This window comes from Zea mays, chromosome 6, assembly GCF_902167145.1.
Source record: "Zea mays cultivar B73 chromosome 6, Zm-B73-REFERENCE-NAM-5.0, whole genome shotgun sequence".
Classification (NCBI taxonomy): domain Eukaryota; kingdom Viridiplantae; phylum Streptophyta; class Magnoliopsida; order Poales; family Poaceae; genus Zea; species Zea mays.
In genome coordinates this window covers 122,249,874-122,272,241 of record NC_050101.1, presented here as the reverse complement: position 1 = coordinate 122,272,241, position 22,368 = coordinate 122,249,874, and the positions used below count along the sequence as shown (strand labels likewise).

Below are 22,368 nucleotides of genomic sequence, written 5' to 3'. Positions count from 1 at the left end.
GCGGCGTACACACCTTCGGCTCGCCCGAGGCCCAGTCTTCGCCAAGAAGCAACCTTGGCCAGATCGCCACACCAACCAACCGAATCGCAGGAGCATTTAATGCAAGGATGGCCTGACATCTTATCCTGCCATACGCCCTTCAGTCGACAGAGCCGAAAGTGACCGCAGTCACTTCGCCGCTCCACTGACCGGCCTGACAAGAAGACAGCGCCGCCTGCGTCGCTCCGACTGCTGTGCCACTCGACAGAGTGAGGCTGACAGCAGCCAAGTCTGGCCTCGGGCGCCATAGGAAACTCCGCCTCGCCCGACCCCAGGGCTCGGACTCGGGCTCGACCCCGGAAGACGATGAACTCCGCCTCGCCCGACCCCAGGGCTCGGACTCGGGCTCGGCCCCGGAAGACGACGAACTCCGCCTCGCCCGACCCCAGGGCTCGGACTCGGGCTCGGCCTCGGAAGACCAACTCGACCCCGACCTCGGAGGAGCCTCCGCCTCGCCCGACCCAGGGCTCGGACCGACCACGTCACAGGGGGGCCATCATTACCCTATCCCTAGCTAGCTCAGGCTACGGGTAACAGGACCGGCGTCCCATCTGGCTCGCCCCGGAAAACAGATAATGATGGCGCCCCGCGTGCTCCATGACGACGGCGATTCTCAAACCCTTACGGAAGCAAGGAGACGTCAGCAAGGACTCGACAGCCCCGACAGCTGTCCTTCCGCAAGGCTCCAACGCTCCTCCGACGGCTACGACATCACGTGAACAGGGTGCCAAAACCTCTCTGGCTGCCACGACGGCATGTACTTAGGGCACTAGCTCCTCTCTGCTAGACACGATAGCGCACTGCTACACCCCCCATTGTACACCTGGACCCTCTCCTTACGCCTATAAAAGGAAGGTCCAAGGCTCTCTTACGAGAAGGTTGGCCGCGCGGGAGGACGGGGCGACGCGTAGAGTCCCTCGCTCTCCCCCCCACGCGGACGCTTGTAACCCCCTACTGCAAGCGCACCTGACCTGGGCGCAGGACAAACACGGAGGCCGCGGGCTTTCCCCTCTCTCTTCTACCCCCCTTCGTGCTCCGTCTCGCGCCGACCCATCTGGGCTGGGACACGCGGCGACAATTCACTCGTCGGTCCAGGGACCCCCCCCCCCCCCGGGGTCGAAACGCCGACAGACCCGATCTTAATCCGATCCGATTCTTAAATCTTATAGTGTAAAATTTAGAGCCCATTGTCACCCCTACCTGTGATACCAGCAATAAGATTTACCATGTTAATTCTAGTTGAAAATTGTTCATGCTTTCTTATGCCTGGCTTGTATGCAACCAACAAAATAAGGGTCTTTGTCTACAGCCTATGATCTGACTCATTGGCTAGTTTTGCTTTGCTCACTGCATTGTAGTTTCCTTATCACCATGTACCAAAGTACTCAGATCAGATGTCATCAGTAGTCATATATTTAGGCTAGTAGTTTGCAGCTATTTTTATTTGCCCAAATGATGCTTTCTTGTTTCTGATTCAAGTCTGAACAATGCCAGTTCCTTTCATTTGTTGTTCTTATGTTTACGGATGACTGCATTCAGGAGAACAAATGAGCTGAAGGCTGATATAGACATTCCCGTGGAAACTGAAGACGAGTTTAAGTGTTTCTGGGAAAAACATACTCCCCTACAAGGTGCTTAAATTCTGTGCCTTTGTGTTTCGTAGACTGACCTAAACCTAGCTTTCTACCCTTTTAGCATATATAATGCATTTCATTTGCCAATTAGTTGTGTGAATTAGGTGATAGCTCACTTCTATCCATGGCTGAAAAGATCCTACCTGGTCAGAGGTCAAAAACTTTAAATGGGACTGATCCATCATGAAATAAGATCATATCGGGTTAGAGCAAGGTTTTCAAGTCAATAAGTTGAGTCGAGTCGACAAGGTACCGACTTGGTGACTAGTCGATAAGTCAGTGGACTAGTGGTCGACTTGCCAATATAGTGGTTGTTTTGCCTATATAATGGTTTCATATAGACAATATAACATTTATAGTTCAAATTGGAAATATAGTTCAAATTGGAAATCAAATAGCAACAAAATAGACATATAGTTCAAATTGGAAATCAAATAGCAACCAAATCAGCCACATAAGTGATAAGTCATAAACTCATAAGTCATAACAGCCATATATAGACATATAGTTCAAATTGGAAATCAAATAGCAATAAAATATAGTTCAGACTTGAAAGCAAATAAGCTCCATTAGATAGCTAAGCTGCTGCTGCAGCTAGATAGATACTAGATACCCTAAATATCTCCCAAATCAAGATCATCCATTGCATTTTCTTCACCACCAGCACCAACTTGAGTTGGACTGCTATGTGGGGATTCACCAAAGTCATCCACTTCTTCATCATCGTTAGGCATATACTCTTCATCATCTTGTTCATTGTCCTCGTTGTCTTGCTCTTCCTCTTCCATAACTCTCTCCTCCCGTGTAGCAGCAGCTTGACAACGCCTTGAATAAACAGACTCATATCGGGCTCTTCTTGGGAAGTTGCGACCTTGAAGTGAACTAGAAGCATCGGTTGCATCATCCACATGAACCCATGCAAGATCATCCCCTTCTCTAACTGTTTCATTTTGATTGTCCACCCACTCATTGTCCCATTGGAAATCCTCTAAAATTAAAGGGTTACCAATATTTCCCTCCTCACGCAGTCTTTGTAACCTAGCTGCCATCTTTCTATTGTATTGGATATAAACCAAATTGTTTAACCTTTGGTGCTCCAATCTGTTCCTTTTTTTTGGTATGAATCTATGTGTTAAATAATGAATCAGTGGTGCTGTCCTAGAATCAATTAAAACAAGATATAAATTGAAATGACAATTTTTTATAAATTCAAAAGTGCTCCAATTACGCTCACATCCGTAAGTGAAACAATAAAGGCTAACAATGCGCTTTGCAAAGGATTGAATCTAAAATGCAAGACCACCATATGCATCCCACCAACAAACTAAAAAAGAGAAGTTGAATTAGTGTTGCCAGCCATACAAAACTTAAATGATTAAGGAGGTAATGGAACTTACTGGGGCTCTTTTTTTGCTGTTCTCTAATTGCTAATGGCGATGAGAAGGCAGGGCCAGCCATATTCATATACTCATCAGCTTGTTTACTGATTATAGCTTGAAGGTCATAATCTTCAACCATCTTCCATAGCACCTCATTGAATGCTGCCCTCAGCTTACCAACCTCCCTTTTTGTTGGATCATTTTTTTTGAAGTTCAAAGAACTTATTTGGATTTAAAAACAATGCACCCCCATACAACTTCACCTACATTTGATCTTGCCACCTTCGATTAATAATGGCAAGCAACTTCCTCTTCATTGCCTCTCTACCTTCAAAACCCGAAGTGATCTTTGCTTTTGCCATATCCATGGCAGCGGCCACCTCTGGCATGGTTGGCTTTTCATCACCATCAACAATTCGCAACACAATGAGGAGTGGTTGTGATGCACGAATACAATCTTGGACTGAGTTCCAAAAGTTTGTAGAAAGAAGTATCTCTGTGACCTTTCCTGCTTCTATGCTTGATAGCTTGGACCTAGTCCAATCATCACTAACAAAGAGGCATCTCAAAGCTTGCTTATGCATATATATGGACTGGAGAGTAAGGAAAGCTGTAGCAAATCTTGTAACTGCAGGTCTCACTAAATCACCCCTATCTTCTCCCTCGTGGCATCAAGAAGCTTGCCATGCCTATATATGAAGATTGTCACTCGGCGAGCATGGGAAATGCATTTCTTGAACTCTCCAATTTTCCCAATGTCCTCAAGCATGAGGTCCAAACAGTGAGCAGCACATGGAGTCCAAAACAAGTGAGGGATCTTTCTTTCTAAAAATCTTCCTGCAGCCTTGAAGTTAGCCCCATTATCTGTAACAATCTGCACTACATTGTCTCTACCAATGGCATCAATTCTTTTCTCCAGTAGTGCAGCTAACATCTGAGCATCTGCTGTCTCACTTGAGGCATTGACAGACTCCAAGAAAAATGTGCGAGCTGGACTATTGACAAGGAAATTGATCAAGTCCCGATCCCTCCTATCTGTCCAATCATCAGACATAAGTGTGCAACCAAATTCAGTACAAGCCAACTCATGAGTCTTTTTATATCATCTACACTCTTCTTTGCCTTCTCAAGCAATGGCACCCTAACATCATGATATGAAGGTTTCACATACCCAGGACCATATTGCCCAACCGCCTCAAGCATGATCTCAAAGGCCCTTGAGTTGATGACATTAAGTGGTAAGCCATACTCATAAATAAAATCAGCAACATACTGTAAGTAGAGGGACTCTAACCCTCATCAAGAGGATGACACTATGAGTTGGGGCAATTTTCTGTTTATTTCTTCAAACACTACACAATGCCATCTTCTCACACACACTACACAACAGGATTGTCCTCTAGATGCTAAAGAGACTACAGAGGACAGTCAAAAGCGACTGTTGTCCTCTAGATGCTAAAGCGACTACAGAGGACAGTCAAAAAGCGACTGCTGTCCTCTAGATGCTAAAGAGACTACAGAGGACAGTCAAGCTGTCCTCTAGATGCTAAAGGACTACAGAGGACAGTCAAAAGCAGGCTATCCTCTAGATGCTCAAGACTTATTCCATCATTCTCCCCTAAGTCTTGGGCGTCGTCTTGTGAGAAAGTTGGGCCATCCCGGACCTGGAGCAAAGCTCAACAACCTTGATCTTCCCAAGGGGCTTGGTGAGCAGGTCTGCAAGCTGATCCTTGGTGTTGATGTAGCGCGCCTTGATGCTCCCTTCTGCCAAGCAGTCTCGGATGAAGTGGTATCTCAGCCGGATGTGCTTGCTCCGTTCATGGAACACGGGGTTCTTGGCCAATGCCAGAGCGGACTGGCTGTCCACCCTGAGTTCCACCGCTCCAGTGTCTCTCCCGAGGAGATCACCGAGCAGTCGAGCCAGCCAAAGCGCCTGAGTCGAAGCAGTGGACGCCGCTATGTACTCGGCCTCGCAGCTGGACATGGCCACCACCTGCTGCTTGACCGACTGCCAGCTGATGGGGCACTTGCCGAGGAAGAAGAGGATCCCGCTTGTGCTCTTGCTGGTGTCGATGTCGCCGGCGTGGTCGCTATCGCTGTACCCGACAAGGTGTGCCTCCCCAGGGCACCTCGGGTAGTAGAGACCGTGGTCGAGAGTCCCCGCAACATAGCGGATGATCCTCTTCACAGCCTGCTCATGCTCCGTCGTCGGTCGCTGCAGAAACCGACTAACGTAGCCGACGGAGTATGCCAAGTCAGGCCGTGTGTGGACGAGGTAGCGAAGGCTCCCCACAAGACGCCGGTACTGTGTAGCGTCCACCTCCTCCGTCGTGCTGTCGCGACTCAGCTTCAGCCTCTCCTCCATCGGAGTGAGAGCTGGGTTGCAGTCGGTGAGCCCAGCCAGCTCAACAATGTGCTTGGCGTAGGCGGTCTGACGAAGTGTGATCCCAGAGTCCCCCTGGTGCACCTCAATCCCCAGGTAGAAGGAGAGGTGCCCCAGGTCACTCATTTGGAAGGTGGCCTTCATCTCTTCCTTGAACGCTGCCACCTCTGCATCCTTGGCGCCGGTGATCACCAAGTCGTCGACGTAGACACCCACCAGCAGGGCATTTTCTCCATTGCCCCGCCGATAGATGGCCGCCTCGTGCGGGCTTGGCGTGAAACCCATTCCTTTGAGCGTGGAATCCAGCTTGGCATTCCACGCCCTCGGTGCCTGTCGCAGGCCATAGAGAGCCTTGCGCAGGCGCAACACCTTGCCCTCCTTGCCAGGGATCGCAAAACCTGGCGGCTGGTGTACGTAGACCTCCTCCTTTAAGTCGCTGTTGAGAAACGCCGACTTGACGTCCATGTGATGAACGTGCCAGCCCTGCTGGGCTGACAGCGCAAGGAGGAGTCGCACGGATTCCATCCGTGCCACGGGGGCGAAAGCATCGTCGAAGTCGATCCCCTCCTGCTGTAGGAAACCGCGTGCCACCAAGCGAGCCTTGTGCTTGACAATGGCGCCGACTTCATCCCTCTTCAGTTTGAACACCCATTTAAGGGTGATCGCGCGATGACCATGAGGGAGATCAACGAGCTCCCAAGTGCGGTTCGTCTCAACCGCGTCCATCTCCGACTGCATCGCGGCACGCCAAGCCGCATGTTTCTCGGCCTCCGTGAAAGACCGAGGCTCACCATCGTCGCATGCAAGATGCAACTCTCCTGCCAGAATGCGAGACGCAGGGCCCGGCACCGACGGGTCGATGAGAAGGCCCTCCACCCTTTGATACCTCAACGGCTCACCGTCGTAGCACGCGTCGACGCGCTCCTCGTCACGGGAGAGCGGGGTCACGAGCTCCACTGGGTCGTGCTCGACACGAGCTGGTGTCGAAGAGGACGTTCCTGGAGAGGGTACCGTCGGTGCTGGAGTACGTGGTGGCGAAGAGCTCGCTGTAGCCGGAGTCGTGGCTGGAGTGCGTGGTGATGAAGAGCTCGTTGTAGCCGGAGCTGGAGAGCGTGGCGCTGGAGTAGGTGGAGACTTTGGGGCTGGGGTAGACCTGCTCGGAGAAGAATTGCCTACTCCCCCGGCTCCCTCAAAGTGGACGTACTCGATGGTGAAGTCGTCGTACGTCGGAGTCGTGCCGTCGTCCACCGCCTTGTCCCACGCCCATCCTCGCCCTTCGTCGAACACGACGTCGCGCGCCGTGCGCACACACTGTGTTCCTGGGTCAAGGATGCGGTAGGCCTTCGAGCCCTTCGCGTAGCCAATGAACACCCCCGGGGTGCTCCTGTCGTCGAGCTTGCCGATGTGGCCAAGCTCCTTGGTGAACGCGAGGCAGCCGAAGACCCGTAGGTGAGAGACCGCCGGCTTGCGCCCATGCCAAGCCTCGTACGGTGTCATCCCGTTGAGTGCCTTGGTGGGCGAGCGGTTGAGGATGTAGACCGCTGTCACCACCGCCTCTCCCCAGAAGACAGCCGACATTCCCCTCTGTTTGAGGAGAGCCCGAGCCATCCCCACAACCGTCTGGTTGCGCCGCTCGACGACGCCGTTCTGCTGCGGGCTGTACGACGCGGAGTAGTGGCGCTGAACGCCCTCATCCGCGCAGTACGACGCGAACTCAGCTGCCGTGAATTCGCAGCCGTTGTCGGTGCGCAGCACGCGCAGCTTGCGGCCGCACTCCGCCTCCGCAGCGACCTGCACACGCCTGATGGCGTTCGCAGCCTCTCCCTTGCTACCAAGGATCATCACCCACATGTAGCGGGAGAGATCGTCGACGAGCAGCAAGAAGTAGCGTCGTCCTCCTGGTGTGGCTGGTGTCACCGGGCCACACAAGTCCCCATGCACGAGCTCGAGCCTCTCCTTGGCTCGGAAGCTCGACTGCTGGGGAAAGGGGAGCCGTCTCTGCTTTGTCAACACACAGACATCGCAGAATTGCTCCACATGGTCAAGGCACGACAGGCCTCGTACCATTTCCTTGGCACTGAGCCGCTTCAGGGCCTCGAAGTTAAGGTGCCCGAAGCGCTCGTGCCACTGCCATGCCCCATCGTCTCGACGAGCAGCAAGGCAGCAAGGTTGTGCCACCTTCACATTGAGGATGTATAGCCGATTTGGACTCCTGTGTACCTTGGCAAGAAGGCGACGAGAGGGGTCCCAGATCCTCATGACTCCGTGCTCGACCTCCACGCGCGAACCGTTCTCATCCAGCTGTCCCAAGCTGATGATAGAGTTCCTCAACGCGGGGATGTAGTAGACTCCGGTGAGCAGCCTGTGCTCACCAGATGCGGCGGTGAAGACGACTGAGCCGACGCCCTTGATCTCAACGCCGGAGGCGTCCCCAAACTTGACGGAGCCTCGGACGCTAGAGTCAAGCTCGGTGAAGAACTCCCGTCGGTCGGTCATGTGATGAGTGGCGCCGGTGTCGAGGCACCATCCTTCAATCATGTCTTTGCTGGAGCCGTCGCCGAGGAAAGCACGTGCTTTCGACTCATCAAGGTGGAGGAGTGCCGCTGCGGCCGGTGCCGCTGGAGATAGCTCGATGCTTGCATGTGCTAGGAGCAGAGCCTCCTCCTCCGCCTCCGCCTGTGCGACGTTGGCCTGGCCACGTCGTGGCTGTCGACAGTCCCTGGCCCAGTGGCCAAGCTTGCCGCAGTTGTGACAGCCGTCGTCTCGTGTCGGCTTCTTGTTGCCGACGGCTAGGGCTGGGAAAAAAGCTCGGGCTCGGCGAGCCGGATCGAGCTCGTCGCGGCTCGGTCAGGCTCGAGCCGGCTCGCGAGCTGCCGGCGAGCCGAGCCAGTTTAGCGAGCTCGACAAAATCCCGAGCCGAGCCGAGCCAGCTCGCACAAACTCGCGAGCCGGCTCGCGAGCCAAGCCCAACAGTAAACAACGTAAGTGCAGCCCAATAGGCCCAATAGGCCACACAGCGTAAGTGCTGAACTCTGAAACGCGATCAAGGCGTCAAGCGATCCTTGCGCGGCTTGCCGCGTTTGCGGCCTCGTGTCGAGGAGGACTCCCCCTTCTTCTGGTCACCCTGGCAGGCCTCCCACTGCTCCCGAGTGAGATGTAGCTTCCCGCCAATAGTGATAGGGCCAGAGGGAGCCTGTGGTTCGTCGCCGTCGACCACCTTGAGACGACCTATCGCCTCTTCGATCGTCATCGTGGAGAGGTCTAGCAGAGACTCGATCAAGCGAGCGATCTGCTTGTACTTCTCGGGGATGCAACGGAAGAGCTTCTCAACATCTCTCTCCTCATCGTAGGTGTCGTCGCCGAACTACACCATCTTCTGCAACATAGTGTTGAGGCGGAGAGCAAAGTCATCAACATCCTCACCTGGCTTGAAGGCCAGGTTCTCCCACTCCTTGCGAAGTGCCTGCAGTGTGGTCTTGCGGGCACGGTCGCTGCCGATGCGGGTCGCAGCGATGGCGTCCCAGGCCTCCTTGGCAGTCCGCTTCTGGGAAAGCGAAAACTGCATCTCGGACGGGACTGCAGCAATGAGGGCATCCAGCGCCCGTCGATCCTCGTGGTAGTCGCCGTCGCCGTACCGAACTGCTTCCCACATTTGGCGAACCTGGAGCCGTACCCTCATCACCGCGGCCCACTCGACGTAGTTGGTCTTGGTGAGGGTAGGCCACCCACCGCCGGGACCGATGTCCCTGACAATGGCCTGGGCCATGCGGCGACCATGGTACCGATCCGGGGAGGGAGAGTCGCGCCGCCTGTAGAGGCCGCGATCTCCGTCGACCCGGTCGCCGCCGCCGGGAGCACCGCCGGCGCGTCTACGCCCGTCTGGGCTGCCGCCGCGTGCGCCCTCACCCAGAGCACCGTCAGCGCGTCGGCGCCTATCTGGGCTGCCGCCACACGCGCCCCCATGGGGATGCGCGGCTGCCCACTGTGCCGCCTGCTCTCGCGCTGCTTCCCTCGCCAGCCTGAGCTCTTCGTCGGTGTTGTCGTCGACAGAAGCAAAGCTGCCAGCTCTACTGCCACGCAGAACCTCGAGCTCTGCTGCCGCCGCACGTGCAGTATCCGCCGCCTCCGCTGCTTCTACTTCCGCTCTCGCCGCTGCCAGTTCCGCCGCCGCCAATCGTGCTGCCCTCGCCGCTGTCGCTGCAGCCGCTGCTGCTGCTCGCTCGCGTTCTTGTGCCGCGGCGACCTCGGCCTCCTGCTGGCGCCGCGCACTCGAAGTGGCCGAGCGTAGGGACATGGTGGACTAGTGAGGGGTCGCTGCGTGTGGAAGAGGCTGTCTCAGACGAAAGGCTGCTCGTCTGAGCAGGGGAGGAAGGAACAGTTGGAGCTCTTGCTGCCGACTGAGTGTGGGGAGAGGCGCGGGAAGGAGATGAGCACGAGATGTTTAGGCTGCAGGATAGTTTGGCTCTGATACCAATTGTAAGTAGAGGGACTCTAACTCTCATCAAGAGGATGACACTATGGGCCTGTTTGTTTCGGCTTCTGGCAGCTTCTGGCCACCAAAAGCTGCTGCGGACTGCCACACGCTTAGCTTTTCAGTCAGCTTCTATAAAATTTGTTGAGGCAAAAACCATCCAAAATCAACATAAATACATAATCGGTTGAGTCGTTGTAATAGTAGAAATCCGTCACTTTATAGATCCTGAGCCCTATGAACAACTTTATCTTCCTTCACACGTAATCGTAATGATACTCGGATTCTCCTCATAGCCAGATTCTCCCCACAGCCATATTTTCAGAAAAGCTGGTCAGAAAAAAGCTGAACCAAACAGGCCCTATGAGTTGGGGCAATTTTCTGTTTATTTCTTCAAACACTACACAATGCCATCTTCTCACACACACTACACAACAGGATTGTCCTCTAGATGCTAAAGAGACTACAGAGGACAGTCAAAAGCGACTGTTGTCCTCTAGATGCTAAAGCGACTACAGAGGACAGTCAAAAAGCGACTGCTGTCCTCTAGATGCTAAAGAGACTACAGAGGACAGTCAAGCTGTCCTCTAGATGCTAAAGGACTACAGAGGACAGTAAAAAGCAGGCTATCCTCTAGATGCTCAAGACTTATTCCATCACATACATATCTGTTCTTTCCTTCTCCTCCTTGCTCTTTCTCTGCAATGTAGTTTGAGCATTGCCCTTGCAATGCCTCTCACGAACCATATCTCCAGGTGCTTTGCGAAGCATGGACATGGTTTTTAAAGCGGTAAGGCGGTCCAAGGCGTTGGACCACCGCCTGGACGCCTAGGCGAGGTAGGCGGGCAAGGCGCCTAGGCGTTAGACCACCGCCCGGACGCCTAGGCGACGCCTTAAGAACAGTGAGCATGGATGCAATTGACTAAGAAGACTTCGACGCATGTTGATTGTTTTGGCTTGCTTCAGCTGAGAGCCTTCTCTTTTGGGCTGTTCCGGAACTGGGCTGAATAACTGAATGGGATGCTCTACTTTCCCGTTCTCCAAGTACTTCAATTTCATCGTCTTTATCACCCACTTTATCATCATCCAACTCAATAGGCTTCTGTTTGATGGTTGAAGCAACACCTTGTTGGTGGTCATGGCGATGTTGCTAAATGCCCGAAGACAACATCGGCAATCAACAAAGAGATGAGTGATTATTTTAAGAAGAATGCTAGACAGAAGCCTAACCCTTTGCAGACTGATATATCAGTTTCTAACCCTTTGCAGAGGTCGCACACTTTACCCATGAGCCATGATCCCCTTTCTGCCTGAGGAGCGCGACTTCCCATTGATCATTTCCAAGGTGAACTGGCAGGGTTTCACTACATAGACTTTACAAAGATTTCCCAGAGGTAATAGCTGTCCGTTAGGTTTCTCCAGTTTGATAAACATAGTACCTCTTCCCACAGGGGGTGAGTAACAAAAGCAAACAAATGAACCTCGGTACCCAGCCTCAGCAAAGCAAGTACTGTGCCCAGACCCTATTGACGACACGATGACAAAGCAAACTACACCTCAGGTTCCTTAAATTAATTAGATAAGGGCGCCCCATACCACCCTCATGGCTGCACTATTTTTCCGGGTGGTCATCCAACGAACCAGTCCTTATGGAGAAGCACTCGAGGCACAACCCGAGTCTCCTTCACTGTCACAAGTTCATAATCATAACCAAAATATAAAGCAGTGTATCATGAAGTGTCTCATCATGTTCATTGATCAAGTTGGAGCACTAGTATAAAACTAATCATCATAGCCCAACCCAAAAGGTAAATAAGGACATGATAAATGAAAAAGCTAGTCAGTCCCCGTGTTCGCACAAAACGATAAAAATGAGTGTATGATTTGTACAATCAATAATATCTTGCTCTTTCAGGCCTCCCTTGTACTGTCATACTAGGTCGTAGGCCATCACACTTCCACATTCCTCTTCATTCGACTACCCACCAAAACACTGGTATTTGGGACCCCCACTTTGTCCTATTTGGTTCACATTCCCCCTATGATCACCTCCCTGTGTTCGGATCACATGTTACCCCAACATGTTCGCCACCATGCCTCACAAGCTTGCTCTTTGGTCGAGTCTTTATGTCTACTTGGCTACTCCAATAACCACACGGGTTACCGTTGTCCGGAACTCTCGTCCAACATAATCACTACTTCCCGCTATGTGGTCTTTGATGAGACTTCCTTTTCCCCTCGCAGGCTCTCGAGCATCGTCCACTGACCTTGTCTTGTTGACTGAGTTTGAGGTTTGGATCTTTCCGATCGGTCCCTCCCTGTAGGTACTTGCCTCGCTTGGCGCCTCGCCTGCCATAGTTGCTGCAGCTAGGGTCGCACCCACTATGGCCGCTTACGCCTTTGGCCTGCAGCATTTGGTGCCACCCCTGCCCCAGTGTTATTAAAACTACGCTTAAACGACGTTTAAACGTCAAAACTCTAATTAGAGGTTGAAACCACGTTTTAGCGTTTTGGCATTCTAAGCTGTAAAACGCAGTGTTTCATGTGTTTTAGACCATTAACTACTTTTGGGTCCAGTATGTTAGTTACTTTTGGGGTCTAATCCGACTCATGGGTGAAGTTTTGGTAAGCCATTAACTTCTCTGTTTTGGTATTTAACTTCATGTTATTGTCTGAAATTATGATATATTGGTATTTTTTCTATGTTGTTTAAAGTACGTTTAAACTTTGTTTAAACGTTTAAAAGTCAAAATTTCACCCATGAACATTCCAACGTTTTATTGTTTTAATAACCTTGCCCTGCCCAATACCCTCACCCGTGGCCCGACATCCCCATGCCACATGCGGCCTCGACAACCCTGCTATCATTCGTGCTACGTGTGGCCCCGCCTTTGCTCGCGCCTTGCGCGATCTTGTCCCTAGCTATGCCCCTTGCGTGTGCGTCGATTGCGCCCCTCTGGTGTACTACCGCCATTCGTGCCCCTGCGCCTATCGTGGCTTCTACACTCGTCTGGCTACCACCTGGTGCTGTCCCCATCACCCCGGTGGTTAACCAGCATGGGATGGACACATGCGGCAAGTCTAGCTTTTGCCTGCTAGTCGCGTTCAGTGCACATAAATCTCGGATCACCTCTCTGATCTTGTTTCTATAAATCAGGTGGAGGAAAATCATTGGTAGAGGTCTACATGTGTACTTCTGATATTCAGCTGAATGCAAGCAATATTTGCTCTATCAGTCATGTTCCAACTCCATTGAGAAAACAGTTAGACTGTGTCCAGCAGTTTACCCATATGGTTACCCAAAACACTGTTTTGCACTGTAGACCACACTGCTAGTAGAGTGGAGTTTGAAATAGGAGACACGATGGAAGATATGATGAGTAAGCTGCTGAAGATAGTCTTATGGACAACAACATCCTTCATTCTCACCTTCTCGGAGGTGGTTCCTTAGATCATTAGGGAATAGACACTGTACTGACAACTAAGGTGGGATGCACAATGGAGGATGGAGAGGAAGGGGCTATAAGAGAGATGTGACCATGACTTGGGTGATTAGAAACCTTGAGGGAGGATATTACTATTTCCTTTTTTCTTAACTGTGAAAGTGGGCCATTCCATATATTATAGTGGGTTCACTCCTAACAAAATCTTATGCCTTAACCTTTTGTTCTAAGTCAGCTTGAATTCGTATCTCTAATCAAGCTATTTTCTTAAAAATAGTTTATCTCCCAACCAAGCGAAAGAACCAACTTGAATGCTACTGCAGCTACGTACATTACTGTTCACATTACATCTACACATAACAGAAGCCTTCTAGACATTTTATTCTAATAATGTACTAGTGTAAGCTGCTCATTCTAGTTCTCTTCTACACAGGAAGAAATATTATCTTGGAAGGCATTTGCCCTCAAATTTATGGGCTATTCACGGTGAAGCTTGCAGGTATGTAGCTTTACACTGTATTGCTGTCGTACTATTAACTAGTTAAGTAGTTGTACAACTGTGCAGCTAACCTTGATATTGGTCTTAGGAGTTAATTTGCACACAAATTTAAAGCAGTAGCGAATATATAAGTCACTCATCTAGCTAACCTTTTATTTTCACTTCATATAGGTGCAAGAGAGTATTTTTAGAGACAATTTCTTATTTGACACTAGTAAAGTTCCTATTTCATTTTTGGCCCTAAAAATATAAATCTTTATATTTGACACTTGACGTAAATTTGGTTCCCTATATGCCGTTAATTTTGACCTCTAATGGTGTTAACTTTTATGTGAAAAGACGATTTTACCCATATTGAATAATTATTTGAATAGCTATTTATGTATGAATACTTGCAATAACCATTATTCATTACAAGTATTCATACATAAATAATTATTATAGCGCCGTTAATTTTTATTACAAGTCTTTGTTGCAGTTTGGGTAGATGACAACATCTTAGGCTTTAGTCCTTGCTGCAGTTTGGGTAGAGAACAACAGTGCAGTGCCTTGCTGCAGTTCTTTGACTGATTTAGAGGACAGCACCTCTCCTTTATGGACAGTAGAGGACAACATCTATGTTGCAGCCCTTGTGGTGTGGAGGACAACATCTTAGGAGCATTTTAGCATACGCTCGGTAGCTCCTTGGGCTATAAATATGTATCCTCAACCCTTACATGGGTATGACATTGTGTAATTGTGAGAAATAAACAAGAAAAATTGTCCCAATTCGTAGTGTCGGTGTGCAGACCCCTCCATCTGGGAGGTTTGGGTATTTCTAGTTTGAAGGAATTATGCTGGGCCCTTCGTATGAGATGGTTGTGGCTTCATAAAACTGATCCAAGAAAACCTTGGGCAAACCTCCCTATTCAAGTTCCAAAAAAGGCATGATCTTTCTTCTCCACTGTTTTGGTCTCAAAAGTGGGAAATGGGGCACACACTTTGTTTTGGACAGATAAATGGCTCTTGGGCCAGAATGTGTGTAGTCTGGCGCCTAGGTTATTCGCCATCATTCCTAAAAGGATTGCGAATAGAAGAACTGTTCTTGAGGCTCTTTCCAACAGAAAATGGATATCTGATATAAAGGGTGCTCTGTCTGTGGGAGTTATAGTGGAATATTCGAACCTTTGGGAGCTTCTATCAGAAATAGTGTTGCAGCCTGGAAGATAAGCATGTATTTAGTATTGCGGCAGATGGCAATTATTCGGCTAAGTCGGCGTATGATGGTCTCTTTGTTGGATCAACGTCCTTTGGTCACTATCACCTGGTTTGGAAAACCTGGGCACCTCCAAAGTGTCAGTTTTTCCTTTGGCTGGCGGCTAACAAGAGATGCTGGACTGCTGACAGGCTTGCAAAGAGAGGCTTGGATCATCCAGCTAGGTGCCTTTTTTATGACCAGGAAGCTGAAACTATTGACCATATCCTTGTCTCTTGTGTGTTCATAAGAGTGTTTTGGTTTAATCACCTTAAACCGTTTGGGTTTCAAAGACTGGCTCCCCAGCCAGGGCATTCATCTTTAATGACTTGGTGGGAGCAAATCTCAGGGATGGCCACTGGTCTTCCTGGAAAAGGTCTCAACTCGCTTGCGGCCTTAGGAGCATGGACAATGTGGAAGCTTCGAAATAGTTGTGTTTTTGATGGTTGTACTCCTTGTTGTATTCCGTGGAAGTCTGTAGAATATAGGTTGAGGTCGTTCAGACTCCCTGAACACACCTCCCCCTGTCTCTTTTATTGGCATTTTATGCATTTGGGTCCTTACAAAATCTTCTAATAACACACACACATACACCAACACTCCCCCTCAAGATGGGTGATGAATGTCTATCATCCCCATCTTGCTACATGCTAATAGACACTCTTTAACACCTAATCCTTTCGTTAAACAATCAGCTACTTGTTCATTAGAGGGTACAGAAATTAGCTTAAGTGTCCCATCATCCAGACGTTCTTTAATAAAGAAGCGATCGATCTCCACATGCTTAGTTCGATCATGCTGAACAGGATTGTTAGCAATATTAATTGCTGACTTATTATCACACCGAAGCTTCAGAGTACCTTTCATAAGCTTTAATTCTGATAATAAATTCTTTTTCCACAACAATTCACTAAGGCATACCGACATAGCTCTGAATTCTGCTTCTGCAGTTGAGCGGGATACCACTGATTGTTTTTTGCTTCTCCATGATACAAGATTTCCTCCAACAAAAACACAGTAACCCGAAGTAGATCTCCTGTCATCCAGACAACTTGCCCAGTCTGCATCACAGTAACCTTCCACATCTAAATGACAATTTCTTTTGAACCACAGTCCCTTCCCCGGACAGCTCTTCAAATATCTCAAAATTCTATAGACTGCATCTAAATGTCCACTCCTTGGATCATGCATATACCTACTCACAACACTTACTGCATAAGTTATATTTGGCCTTGTGTGGCATAAATAAATTAACCGTCCCACAAGCCTTTGATATCTTTCTTTGTCAATAGGATCTCCATTTTGTGCACATATTTTATGATTTTGCTCAATAGGACTAGAAGCTGGACGACATCCAAGCATACCTGTCTCATGTAGAAGATCTAATACATACTTGCGCTGTGAGAGGATAATTCCATTATGAGATCTTGCTATCTCAATGCCAAGAAAATAACGTAGTTGTCCTAGGTCTTTAACTTCAAATTTCTTGCTTAAATTTTTCTTTAGTTGGGAGATATTCAAAGGATCATTCCCTGTGATGATCATGTCATCCACATATACTGCCAGAATAGTGACACTGCCTCCAGAATGATAATAAAACACAGTGTGATCACTATTGCACTGTTTATATCCCATATTACACATAGCCCGTCGTAGTCGATCAAACCAAGCTCTAGGTGATTGTTTTAAACCATATAACGATTTTTTCAGCTTCAATACTTTTCCTTTGGTCTGATCAGTAGCAAATCCCGGTGGAACCTCCAAGTAGACTTCTTCTTGAAGATCCCCATGTAAAAAAGCATTCTTAACATCCAACTGATATAGCGGCCAATCATAATTAGCTGCACAAGAGATTAATGTTCTTACAGTACTCATTTTTGCAACCGGGGAAAATGTCTCATCATAGTCAATTCCATAGGTCTGACTATATCCTTTTGCAACTAATCTAGCTTTGTATCTTTCTATTTTTCCATCAGGATTTTGTTTCACTGTATATATCCATTTGCAACCAACTATTTTCTTACCTAATGGATAAGGCACAAGATCCCAAGTTTTGTTTTTTTCTAGAGCAGTTAGTTCTTCAAGCATGGCCTCTTTCCATTTTGGGTCCAATTTTGCTTCCCTCCAATCTTTTGGAATAGTCACAGATTGTAAGGATGCCAGAAAAACATTATATTCAGAAGATAGTGAGGTATAAGACACATAATTGCTTATGTCGTGATCAAATCCATACCTCTGAGGAGGGACTCCTGCACCAGTTCTTGGTTCCTTTCGTAACGCAATGGGCATATCATCTGATGGCAGGTCCTGAACCTCAATCTCTGGAGCTCGAGCTTCTTCAATTTCTTCCTGGCCACTTTCTTGTATAGGAGTTGATTGAGCCATGTCTTCTGTGTTTGTTCGAGTTCTGTACTTCCGTCTTGTATACACTTTTGAGATTACTCTGTCATGTATACTTTCTCCTCTAGAATTCTGGGCTTGAGGTAAAATTGATTCATCACTTACCTCTCTTCTTTCCTGAGGAACTGGACTGCTTATTACTCCTTCATGCTTTGTTTGTCCCTTGTCTACATCATCTTGTTCATTCTCATTCTCCCCCTCAGATGTAACTCCATCTCCACTAGGAGTATCAAGAGTAGCAAATAGATCACTCAGGTCTGATCTTTCTCCATAAAAAGGAATAGCTTCCCGAAAAGTGACATCTAAACTCACAAACATCCGTCGTTCAGATGGATTCCAACACCTATATCCTTTCTGCCCACAGGAGTACCCAACAAAGATACATTTAACAGCTCGAGGGTCTAACTTTCCCACTGAAGGTCTGTGATCTCTAACAAAACATGTACATCCAAAAACCTTTGGTGGGACAATGAATTCATTCTTTCCATAGAGCAATTCACATGGAGTTTTCATGCCAAGTATCCTTGATGGCATACGATTAATTAAATGAGTAGCAGTCATAACTGCCTCACTCCATAGAAACTTAGGCACATTCATTGTATACATAAGTGAGCGAGCCACCTCTAATAGATGTCGATTCTTCCTCTCAGCTACTCCATTCTGTGGGGGTGTATCAGGGCATGACGTCTGATGTAATATCCCTTCTTTAGAGAGAAAAGATCTAAATTCTGTGTTTACATACTCTGTTCCATTGTCACTTCTGATAATTTTCACATGAGTATTATACTGGTTCTTTACTAATGCACAGAAATCCTTAAAGCAGTCTAACACTTCATTTTTATGCTTCATAAGGTATAACCAGGTCATACGAGAATAACAATCAATAAAGGAAACAAAGTATTTCACCCCGCTCACTGAGACAATAGGGGATGTCCATACATCTGAATGAACAAGCATGAAGGGACTTTCACTTCGTAGTCCTCAAGTCACATAGGAGGTTCTAGTATGTTTCCCAAATTCACACGCATCACAGACTAATCTATGTTTGTTCACCTTACTCATTTCATAAGGAAACATTCTACTCATAACATCAAAAGATATATGTCCCAGGCGACAGTGTAAGAGCATTACCTTTGCTTCTTCTTCACTGGCCACTGCAGATAGTGCACGACATACTACTTCATCAGTTCTTCTCTTATCAAGATACCAGAGTCCATTATGACGAACCCCAGTTCCAAGTCTTCTTCCAGTCTTCCTTTCCTGAATTATACAATTTTCACGATCAAGAAATATTTGACAGTCCAATTGATCAACCAAAGAACTTATTGAAACTAAATTGACTCCAAAGGAAGGAACATATAATACTGATGATAAGGTTATAGATGGTGTGCATTTTACTGTGCCAACTCCTCTGATGGGTTGGAATGTTCCATCAGCAGTTTGAACCGTTTTCTTATATGAACTTGGATATAACTTATATGATGCAAATTCACTTGACCTGCCAGTGACATGTTTAGATGCCCCAGAATCTAATATCCAGCTTGAATTGGATTTTCTCATGGAAATTAAAGCATGGTTTTTTATACCTGGGTCCAAATTATCAGTTGAAGTTGACACTGCACCTTGATCATCAGACGTTGAGTCATTCTTATTCTCCTTCAACTTTCTCAACTCTTTTAGTTCTGAAGCTGGAATTGTAATTAGATCTTCATCTCCCTCAGGTATAGCAACATTAGCTCTATAACCTCCGCTCCTTCCTCCACGGCTTCCACTTCCCCTCATAGCACGTCTATCACTGTTTCTTCCTCTCCCACGATAAGGCCTTCGTTGTTGAGGGCAATCTCGACTCAGATGACCTTGCTCACCACAATTATAGCATGTTCTAGTTTCTTGTATCCTTGTCATCACAAAAGCTGGAGGAGGTGGAGATGAAGTATCACCTTTTATCAGCTTCAGTCTAGTCTCTTCTTGTGCCATTGCAGCTATGGCTTCTTCGAGACTTGGAAGACTGGATTGATGAAACATACTAGCACGCCTTGCCTCAAAATCTGGATTCAAACCTCTCAAGAATTGAAGAACCCTTCTTTTTTCTATCCATTTCTTTATCCACACTACACATTCAGTGTGTGGTAGCTCAATAGGATCAAAATGATCCACATCAGCCCACAGCCGCTTCAAAGCTGCAACATAATCCATTAAGGAGAGGTCCCCCTGCTTCATAGTACTAATTCTGTTCTCAGTCTCAGCTAATAGCATCACATTACCAGCTCCTGAATACATTTTCGACAAGGCCTCCCATATTCCAGCTGCACTCGTGATAGTATCCACGGAGCCTGCTATGGTAGGAGATAAAGAGCTCAACAACCATGCAGCCACCAGAGAGTTTATAGCCTCCCATGTTTTCCAGTCATTGCTCGACTTGTCTTCTGGCTCAATTGATTCTCCAGTGACAAAACCTTCAAGTCTCTTTGCCTTCAGTAATAACATTGCTCTTCTTGACCACGACAAGTAGTTTCTAATGCCTTCCAATTTAATGTCATTTGGCATTAGCTCAATTTTCTGGACAGGTTCCATATACGATACAATTTCCTTGCTTGAAGATGGAGTCTCATCTTTCTTCGCTGTAAGCAGTTCCACCAGCTTCCCAAGGACTTGTTCAATGCCTTGTTGTTCCCCCATTCTGCTCAATCAGCAGAAGCTCCAGTCACTTTCCTGCAGCTCCTCCGCTGCCTGTTCTTCTCCTCCTTTGCCTTGTGCCCAGACAGCAGCCAAACCTACAGAGCCGCCCCCTTTTTTTCCTTGCTGCACTCACCACAGACCTCTCTCCGTTGGCCGCCTGCACGGACTTGGTCGTCTCCAGCGGCGCCGCTCGTCGCTAATCACCAGCACCCGCTACAGATCTTCCAACACGAGCAGATCCTGCGAACTAAAGACCCCGACTACTTCTTGCCGGTGTTCTTGCCGCCCTTGGCGCAGGCGCCTCCCGCGGCCTGCACCGCCTTCCTGGCAGCCTTCTCCTGCAGCGCCTTGGCGTCGTCCGTTCCGGTGTCCTCCGGCAGCCAGATCTCGCGCGCGGACGACCGCTGTGCAGCGCCGACGGAAGTGGAGAAGGAGGCCGAGCAGGAGAAGCAGCTGCTACCGCACGCGCGGAAGGATGACGCACCCGCCGCCGCCGAGGAAGACGAAGCGGATTCGGAGGAGACCGAGCGCCGCTACAGTCCAGCCGGAGCACCACCTCAGCAGCTCCACGTGCACCGACTCGTCGCCACCACAATCGCCTCCGAGAACCTGGGCTCCGGTACCATGTTGTATTCCGTGGAAGTCTGTAGAATATAGGTTGAGGTCGTTCAGACTCCCTGAACACACCTCCCCCTCTCTCTTTTATTGGCATTTTATGCATTTGGGTCCTTACAAAATCTTCTAATAACACACACACATACACCAACACTCCTAGTTTAGATTTGTCCCTTAAGTTAGCTAGGGAGGAGAGGCAGTCTTGGGAAATGGCCGGGGCTAAAGGTCTTTCATACCTTGCTGCCCTAATTCCTGAAGACTAGGGAGTTGCAGGGTGAGTTTGATGGATTTTTTCAGTTTCCTGTGTTTTTGGCCTCCCTAAGGAGGCCTTGTAATCTGTAGGGATGGATCCAGATATTTATTCGGATGTCATTTTTTTGGTCTTCTTTCTTCGATTGTAAACAAATAACATATAGAATTTGCTATGTAAATTTATATTCTTGTTTTTAGCATTGAGGCTATTAATCTTCACAAAAAAATAAACATTAAATTCATTCTAGATATTTTTAAATAATTGATATAAAATTCGGATGTCTATTCGAATACGGATTCGGATGTTTTTTCACCTTTTTTGTTGTAGGGAGAAAATAATGTACATAAAAAAGTATACATAAATTTATTTAAATACTTCATAATATTCTTCATAACATTGGCAAAAATTAGCTTCAAATTATATGTATATCTATGCTAAAATATTAGATTTGTGATACAAATCGGATGTTTTAGGAACATCCCTAGTAATCTGTCTAGGTCTCTTTGACCTGGACTTATTTCTTCTTCTTAATATATTGAGGCGCAATTCTTCTGCGTTTTCCAAAAAAAGTAGTGTCATCCTCTTGATGAGAGTAAGAGTCCCGTTGCCTAAATCCTCAACCCGGGCTAAGGTGACAGCTTCGACCATGGATAGGAGAGAACGAGAGAGGAGATGAGCTCGAAGCTGCTCGAAGTCCAAACGGAGACACCAGAGAAACTCATGGAGGCAAAGAACATCGTTGTGCCCCCTGTCGGAGGACACACCAGGGATAGGTTCGACAGTACGACGGCTCTAGCGAGTTGAGCTGATGCCACACATCAGTCAACTCGTGATAGAAGGCATCGACGGAGGATTCCTGCTGCTGAATAGAGCTAGCGAGCTCCAAGGTGGAGATGTAGAGAGCGGTGCTGCTCGGCTGGTAGAGAGCCTACACCCACTCCCACATCGCCTGAGTGGTGGGCAGAGCAGAGATCCATGGCAAATTCCACCTTCATACTGCCAAGAAGAACCTTAGTCGCTCAAGCCTTATCAGCAAGCCAAACATTGTAATCGGTTAAAACAACCATGTATTGCTCAACATCTTGGGCATAACCCTCCATGGCCTGAACAGGAGGAACACCATCGACACTGACCATGGGTTCAATAGGACGCTCCGGGACAGGAGGAGACAAACCAGTAAGGTGACCCCATATGCGCTAGCTGTTGAGACACACGCGGAGCATGGTGGACCACTCCCAGAAGTTGGTGCCATCGAAGGTGATGGAGGGAAGTTGCACAAGGGTGTTGGAACAAGGAGCAACAGCCATGCTAAGTGTTGTGGAGTGGGATGGGGAGGACG

At 48.3% G+C, this 22,368-nt stretch overlaps 1 protein-coding gene across 3 annotated transcripts in view; it reads left to right on the top strand.

Annotated features, from left to right (window-relative positions):
* The window catches only part of LOC103631348 (probable DNA helicase MCM9), a 41,976-nt gene that overhangs the window by 4,960 nt on the left and 14,648 nt on the right, over window positions 1-22,368 (top strand). For all 3 annotated transcript variants that reach the window (XR_002262800.2, XR_004850281.1, XM_020539449.3), the window contains exons 8-9: window positions 1,579-1,670; window positions 13,783-13,848. Coding sequence is in view for 1 of the 3 variants with exons in the window: in XM_020539449.3 (XP_020395038.1) it covers window positions 1,579-1,670; window positions 13,783-13,848 (158 nt within the window). In the remaining 2 variants the exon portion in view is untranslated. The remainder of the gene's footprint in view (window positions 1-1,578; window positions 1,671-13,782; window positions 13,849-22,368) is intronic.